The sequence below is a fragment of the Chondrus crispus genome, genomic scaffold (assembly GCF_000350225.1).
Source record: "Chondrus crispus Stackhouse genomic scaffold, scaffold_356, whole genome shotgun sequence".
Lineage (NCBI taxonomy): Eukaryota > Rhodophyta > Florideophyceae > Gigartinales > Gigartinaceae > Chondrus > Chondrus crispus.
The window spans coordinates 264-6,786 of record NW_005179244.1 but is presented as its reverse complement, the minus strand read 5'-3'; the positions used below and the strand labels follow the sequence as shown (position 1 = coordinate 6,786).

The following is a 6,523-nucleotide window of genomic DNA, read 5'->3' as shown; positions in this document are numbered from 1 at the left end:
CTCGCCAAGCGCCATGTCCGACACGTGCGGCCCCGTCGTCACCGACGGCAACGTCGGCCTGGCCTTCGGCCTCGTCACCGCCGCCGGCCTGTCCACCACCATCGGCGCCGCCGTCGCCTTCTGCATGCCGTACTCGTCCTCGTCCAAGAACCTCTTCCTGGCCGGGAGCCTCGCCGTCGCGGCCGGCGTCATGATCTACGTCTCGTTCATCGAGATCTTCGCCAAGAAGGCCCTGGACGACTTCCGCGCCTGCGTCGAGCAGAGGTACACGCCCGCACCCACCCACATGCCTCGCCCGTATCTCCCGCGTGCGCACACCATACTGACTATCCCCGTGGCCCCACCCTTCCCCCCCTACGCGCAGATACGCCTACCTCTACGCATCGCTCTGCTTCTTCGGCGGCATCCTCATCACCTACGCCTTTGACCAGGCCCTGCACTGCGTCGAGCACTTCCTCTCTCGTCGCAACGGCAAGTCCAAGCCGCCCACGCCCATCTCGAAGGACCGCCAGACCCCGCCCGAGGAGCGCACACCCCCATCCGCGTCGGACGAGCTCGAGGTGGACGCGGAGGACTCGCACCCGGCCCGGCACCCGTTCGAGACCCCCGCCAACAACCCCATCGACATCGACGATGCCGTTGGCCACGATGGACACATGATCGCTAACATCTATGAGAACCATGGGCACGACGGCAAGTCCTTGATACGCATGGGCATCTTCGCCGGTATTGCGCTAGCGTTTCATGTAAGCGAGTGCTCTTCCGCTTGTAGCTCCCTCGCGACATGTGACTGGCTTTCCGTGTACGCACGTCTACTAATGACTTTTTTGTTTATTTTTGATTTGCTGCTCGGTGCGGGTCCTCTTTTTTTGTCCTTGTTCTCCTTGCTCGTGCGTGCGTAGAATTTCCCGGAGGGTCTGGCCACTTTTGTCGCCGTCTTGGAGGACCCCTCCGTGGGCGCGAGCGTCGCCATCGCCATCGGCATTCACAACATCCCTGAGGGCATTTGCGTAGCTATGCCTATCTACTATGCCACGGGCTCCAAAAAGAAGGCCTTCTTCTGGGCTACCCTCTCTGGCATGACCGAGCTAGTAGGCGCCCTGCTCGGCTGGGTCGTCCTGCGAAAGGTCTTTAACCACATTGTGTATGGCATTCTCTTCGGCGTCGTCGCCGGTATGATGGTCTACATTTCCATCAAAGAGCTTCTGCCCACCGCGCACCGCTACGACCCAGATGATCAGGTCACCACGTTTGGCGTGATGGCAGGGATGCTCATTATGGCTATCAGTCTGGTGCTCTTTGAGTTTTGATCTAATCTTTGACAGATATAACAGAGGGGGACGGGGGAGAAAGGGCCGGCGCACGCTTGTGGGCTACAGTACAGTAGATACAAGCTTCGACACACGTTCCGCGTGCAGAGAGATGTACGACGCCAGATGCTGAAGCGTGAGAGCTGTCGCATGCTCCGAGCGGGAGTGTGCAAGCTTTTGTTATCATGTAAAGTGTGAAAGCGTATCTACACGAGTCGGAGATCTCTATGCCTCCTTGGCGCCTTATTGACACAGGGCTGTATCTAATTGATTTTTGCATTACTGCCCTCATGCTGTACCGTTGGTACTGTAACATGGAAGGGCACTGTAAAAGCCTAACGTGTTTACAGGAGTGTCCATGCGACCAAGGGTTATCATAACATAAAATCTACGAATTTTACTTCTTTTCAACTCTGATGTCCACGGTTTCTATTCTTCTTCCGTAATACCTACCGTATGAGTCGTTTTAAATTTTCTCTCTAGTTAGAAGCGAATATTACGCACTCAACGTAATGTTTATAATATAAACATTACGTTGAGTGCAGTGTATAAACTTTATATGCTACTGGTATAAAATTGGCGTAAAGAAAAGTGCCTACCGTAAGCCGACTTTTTCTTTTGAACACCTTTGTATGCATCAACGAGTTGGTTTTCGCTAGAATCGACAAGCAAATGCTTTACCTGTGGTGATGAACCTTTAGTTTCAAAAATCAAAAAGTGGAATCGTGCGTTGCGTTGTTTAGAAAAACTATAATAGCTTTTGTCCTCATATAAGGTTACTTTTCAACTTATTTCTCTAGACTTGTGCTTACTTGATAAGAGGGTAAATGTCACCCCCGCCACCGCGTGTTTGTCTTCTGCGATATGGAAGGAAAGAAGTCGGTGAGAACTACATGTCTTTTCCGGTCGTTTTAAGAAATGCTAAGCAAAGGGGCCTTTTCAAGCAACCTTGAAACGACATCTACTGATATCTTCGATACAAATCGCTCATTTAAGCAGGCAACTGGTTACTTAGACTCGATTAGATACTTAGTCTCTCAGTGTGCTAAAAACTTGTTACTCAATATGTTACATCCGAGAGCGATTACGATTAAGAAATGGTGTGAATACTGACTTTCTAAATTTACGATCTAACGTACAGTACATGCTTTGGCAAAAGCAGGGCTGGCCCCATACTGTATGAGGACGGGCCTCTGTCGAGTGGACACAGAGCAACTAGCGGGAGTGCACCGAGAAGGGTGAGGAGCTGGGTTGCAAGTACCAGGATGGTGCTCTGCAGACTCTTTCATACTGCACAACTGAACCGTATCGTCTCACTTGCTTTTGTGCTCTTGCCACGATTCTACAATGTTAATACGGAGAATAGACGTGCGGAAGAGCAATTTCTGCAACACTAGCCTTTACTCTGGTCGCTCTCATCTACGACGCGACGAAACGTAAAGTTCAAGCGGAGCTGGTCACACTTGGACAGCGCAACTTTTGGCAAACTATGCTGGTAAGTCTTCTGCATCGTTCCGGTCATGACGAGTAAGGAGCCATGCTTGAGAACATACTCCAACTTTTCTCTCTGCTCCCCCTCTTGCACCACACCCTTCTTCCGAAGAAGAAAGCGGCGCTCCGCCCCCAAAGAAATCGACGCAATAATAGGGTGATCGCCCAGCGACTTCTCATTGTCCGAATGCCAGCCCATGAAGTCCTGTCCGTGCCAGTAGCGATTCGCCAGAATCACGTTGAACCAATCCTTGGGCAGCTGCAGATGGTCTTCGATCTGGTTGCCCAAGCGTTTAAGTGCGGCTGATGCGGGCAAGTCCTCCTCCCATCCCGTCGGCATTCTTCTTTCGTCGCTGTACGAGTAGAGCTTGGTGCCGAAGAAGGCAGTGTCTCTAGGTTGCAGCACGGACTTGCCGAAAAAGGTGATCGGCGTGCGCTCCCAGGAACATGCGTCTTTGGTCTCTTCAAGCAGCAGATTTGCGTCGGCTTGGGAGAGAAAACTCGGGACGTAGGTGACCGAGCCCGCGCTTTCAGGAAGGCAGAGCTTTCCATCCGGGCCGGGGCGAATTAAGTCAGTGGCCCTTTTTCTTTTCGCGACTTGGCGGCGACCCATGGCTTCCGTAGTGCGAAAGATCAACGTTGATGAAGACCGGGTGGAAGAGAGAGGTTTTTGAGAGCGAGACAGTACGCTGGCGACGTTGGGCTGAAGGCCGATGAAAGCCGGCCGGAATTAGCGCGAATTGAAATGCTGTGCTGTATTAAATAAATATGGAGTGTGTTTAAGGGCCTTCACAAAACATTCAGGTTGCGCAAGTTGATCACGTCACCTCCACTGATGGCGGGAGGCCTTGAAGACGTGAACAGTGCTGCTCTAACCCTATTCGCATTATTACCATTAGAGATACTAACGGCAAACACACGAATCAAACAACCAATAAAACCTAGGCTTCAACGTAGTCAAGCTCCGACGGGATGCCAAACTGTCTGTCAAAATCCTTCCTCTCCATGCCAAACTTTTTCGACGCCCACGACTGGCAGTTGAATATATTATCGACCCATCGATTAGCACATTGCCTGGTTTTCTTAATATTGTCCTCAAGCTTTGTCATTTCGAGAGGGTCAAACTCTGCAAAGCGCGCGAGCTCGACGGTGACCTTCTTCAAGCGGTCCTCCTTTTCGGCGATGGCTTCCAGTAGGGCGGTGCGCTCCTCCGTTTTCTCGCGGCCGAGTTTTTCTTGTTGCAGCTCCTCTTGCAGCCTGGTTCCCTTCATCAGGGCAGCTGCCAACTCCTCCTTGATGTTGCTCAGCTTGGTTTTCCTCTGGCGGGTTGCGATATCCAGAAGGCGACAAAGCAGGAGGACGTGGTCAGGAACGGGTCGGAGATGCCGTGGGCAATACGCGAACACGAAGGGCGTTGGAGGGTAAGACTGGACTTACCTTCTGGGATGCTTCGCTAGGCAGAGACCAGAACACGGTTTGCACGCCGCATTTATCGGTATTGACGAGGTTGTCATCGACTAAACTCTGAAGCACCTCCTTCACCGACTGGGACACTAGCTCATGGGATGGCGTTTCAAAGGCGGAGAGTCAGTGACGTGAGCAGCAGCAGTAAGAAGCGGCGGGGCAGACCGAAGGGCGACGTACCAATTCCCTTGCGCTTGTAGGCAATTTTCTCGAGCTCCTTGAGGGTGAAAAAGTCGGCCTGCAGAGTGGGAGTAGGAGTCAGTGAGTCAGTACGGGTTGGCATCGGGAAATGTGGTTCGGGGCGTTCCTCGCGGTTTGAGGTGGGGAGCATGATATCGCACCGTCTCTGTGAAGAGGTCCATGAGTCGGTCGCGCTTTTCATCAAAGGAGAGGCCTTTCCTCGGACCCATGTTGAGGACAAGTGAAGCGGCAGGGCGGCGGTGGAGGGCGGTCCGCTGGACAGTCTGTCAGCCCTTGAATTTCATCTGCACTCTCTTTAGCGAGGTAGACACATGGTTGATATCCTTTTGCAGAGTGTTTGCGCTTCGCATAAAAGCTAAAATTTAAATACAGTCAATTCCCGCCAAATCCTCTGCTTCATCCTTTTCTATCCGCCTTGGTGAACAACAACCTAACCTAAGACCTAACAACGTCGTCCTCCCGCAACCAACTGTCCCTACTTGCCCGGTCCCCCTACGTCCAAAACCCATCTCGGAAATTCCTCCTTCGTCCCGTCCGGCGAACTTCGCATCCGCTCCTGCCAGCTCTGCTTCCTCACCACCACATCCCCCACGGGAGCTCTCGCATGCACAGACCCCCTGTCCCCCTGTCCGTCACCCTCGCCCATCTCCCCTCGAACCATCTTTCCCTCTGCCTCCTCCCCCTCCAGCACGTCATTCTGCACATCCAACGTCTTCCCCTCCAGCACGACCCCGGCCTTCAAGTCCTCCGGCAGCCCCAGTCTCACATCCCCCCGTCGTGTGCGTATCGACACCACCCTCGGCAAGCTCAAGCTCGCCTCCACATCCCCTGAATCCGTCTCCACATCCAGCCGCCCTTCCACGCCGGCCACCTCCACGTCCCCTTTCACCGTCCGTACCTTGGTATACCCCTGCGCCCCTCCCAACCGCACCGCGCCGTCCCTCGACCGCAGCATCGCGTACTCCGCGTACAGCGCCCTCGCCTCAATATCCCCGCACCCGGACACAATGCGCACACTCGGCCCTTGCACGCGCCCGACACCCACGCGCCCATTGTCCGCGCGAACGGTCAAGTTGCCCTGCAGCACCGTGCCGGACACGTCGCCGCTCTCCGACTCGAGGTCGATGTACATGCTCTTGAGCACGTTGACCGCGATGTCAGCCGTGCCGCTCTGGATCTTGACGTTTCCCTGGAACGCCCCGTCCACCTCGATGCCGCCGCCTTCTACCTCGATGTCCAGGTCGAACTTGCCCGGCAGCGCCACGTCCACGACGACGCGCGAATCGAAGATGGCGCGGTGCGCACGGAACGGGCCGCCGACCCACGCACGCATCATGTGCACGGTGCGCGCAAGCGCAGTCGGCACGCTCTCGGGCGGCGCTTCAACCAGCAGCACCGCGCGCCCTGGGTCGACGTCCACCGCCACAGAAAGGCGCAGAGCGCGCGACACGTGCGCCGCAGTCTCCTCGTCCACGAACGTTTCGTCCGTCTCGCCTAGCACGGACAGGTCGACGCGAGCGTGGTCCCACGCGGACACGTGCGGGTTCAGAGGGCTGATGCGCACCACGCAGGTCGTCGGGAGACGCACTTTTAGCGTGCCGCCCGGGTCGACTGGAAGCGTCCACGACTTGGCGTGTAGCGAGCGGCGGAGGAGGGAGAAGACCGGTTGGCGACGCCACATCGCGGTGTTCGGATCGGGGCCGCGGGCGCGATGCTGTTTGATGAGTTTGGAGGCGAGCGCTCCGCAGCGGGCAAGACAACGCTTACGCTCAGTGGATCAAGAATAGTGGTGCATGAAGGGAGGCGCGGACGGCCGTTTCAAACGCTTCAGTGCCGTAGCCACGCGACATGGGACCCCCTCTCAGATAAGCGCGATTTTAATTCCCCTGTTGATCTCTACCGTTTGCACAAGAATTTCAACCAAGATCCCCGCTGCCCAACGCATAGTGCCTAGGCTGCTGCCCCTGTGCCGCCAAACGCGGCGCGCGGAAAGATGCTGACTTTCGCGTTGTGCCTACCTCTCCCGGGGCAGCGCGCGGGTTGGCGGCTTCACCCGT

General features: G+C 55.4%; 5 protein-coding genes; 2 read left to right on the top strand and 3 right to left on the bottom strand.

Moving 5' to 3' along the window:
- The first annotated feature begins 13 nt into the window (after positions 1 to 13).
- Positions 14 to 1,310, top strand: CHC_T00000511001 (hypothetical protein). Its single transcript, XM_005717825.1, has 4 exons — positions 14 to 264; positions 365 to 443; positions 603 to 746; positions 903 to 1,310. The coding sequence occupies exons 1-4, from the start codon at positions 14 to 16 to the stop codon at positions 1,308 to 1,310; spliced, it is 882 nt and encodes a 293-aa protein (XP_005717882.1).
- Positions 1,311 to 2,703: 1,393 nt separating this feature from the next.
- Positions 2,704 to 3,414, bottom strand: CHC_T00000510001 (hypothetical protein). The gene has a single exon (XM_005717824.1). The coding sequence runs from the start codon at positions 3,412 to 3,414 to the stop codon at positions 2,704 to 2,706; it is 711 nt and encodes a 236-aa protein (XP_005717881.1).
- A 328-nt stretch (positions 3,415 to 3,742) lies between these two features.
- Positions 3,743 to 4,675, bottom strand: CHC_T00000509001 (hypothetical protein). Its single transcript, XM_005717823.1, has 4 exons — positions 4,607 to 4,675; positions 4,446 to 4,503; positions 4,239 to 4,354; positions 3,743 to 4,120 (listed from the first exon to the last, which is right to left on the bottom strand). The coding sequence occupies exons 1-4, from the start codon at positions 4,673 to 4,675 to the stop codon at positions 3,743 to 3,745; spliced, it is 621 nt and encodes a 206-aa protein (XP_005717880.1).
- A 134-nt stretch (positions 4,676 to 4,809) lies between these two features.
- On the bottom strand, positions 4,810 to 4,975 carry CHC_T00000508001 (hypothetical protein). XM_005717822.1 is given in 2 exon segments: positions 4,810 to 4,828; positions 4,829 to 4,975. 1 exon segment carries the CDS (start codon positions 4,973 to 4,975, stop codon positions 4,829 to 4,831), a length of 147 nt encoding a protein of 48 aa, XP_005717879.1. The 3' UTR covers positions 4,810 to 4,828.
- Positions 4,976 to 5,473: 498 nt separating this feature from the next.
- CHC_T00000507001 (hypothetical protein) lies at positions 5,474 to 6,253 on the top strand. Its single transcript, XM_005717821.1, has one exon. The coding sequence runs from the start codon at positions 5,474 to 5,476 to the stop codon at positions 6,251 to 6,253; it is 780 nt and encodes a 259-aa protein (XP_005717878.1).
- Positions 6,254 to 6,523: the final 270 nt, after the last annotated feature.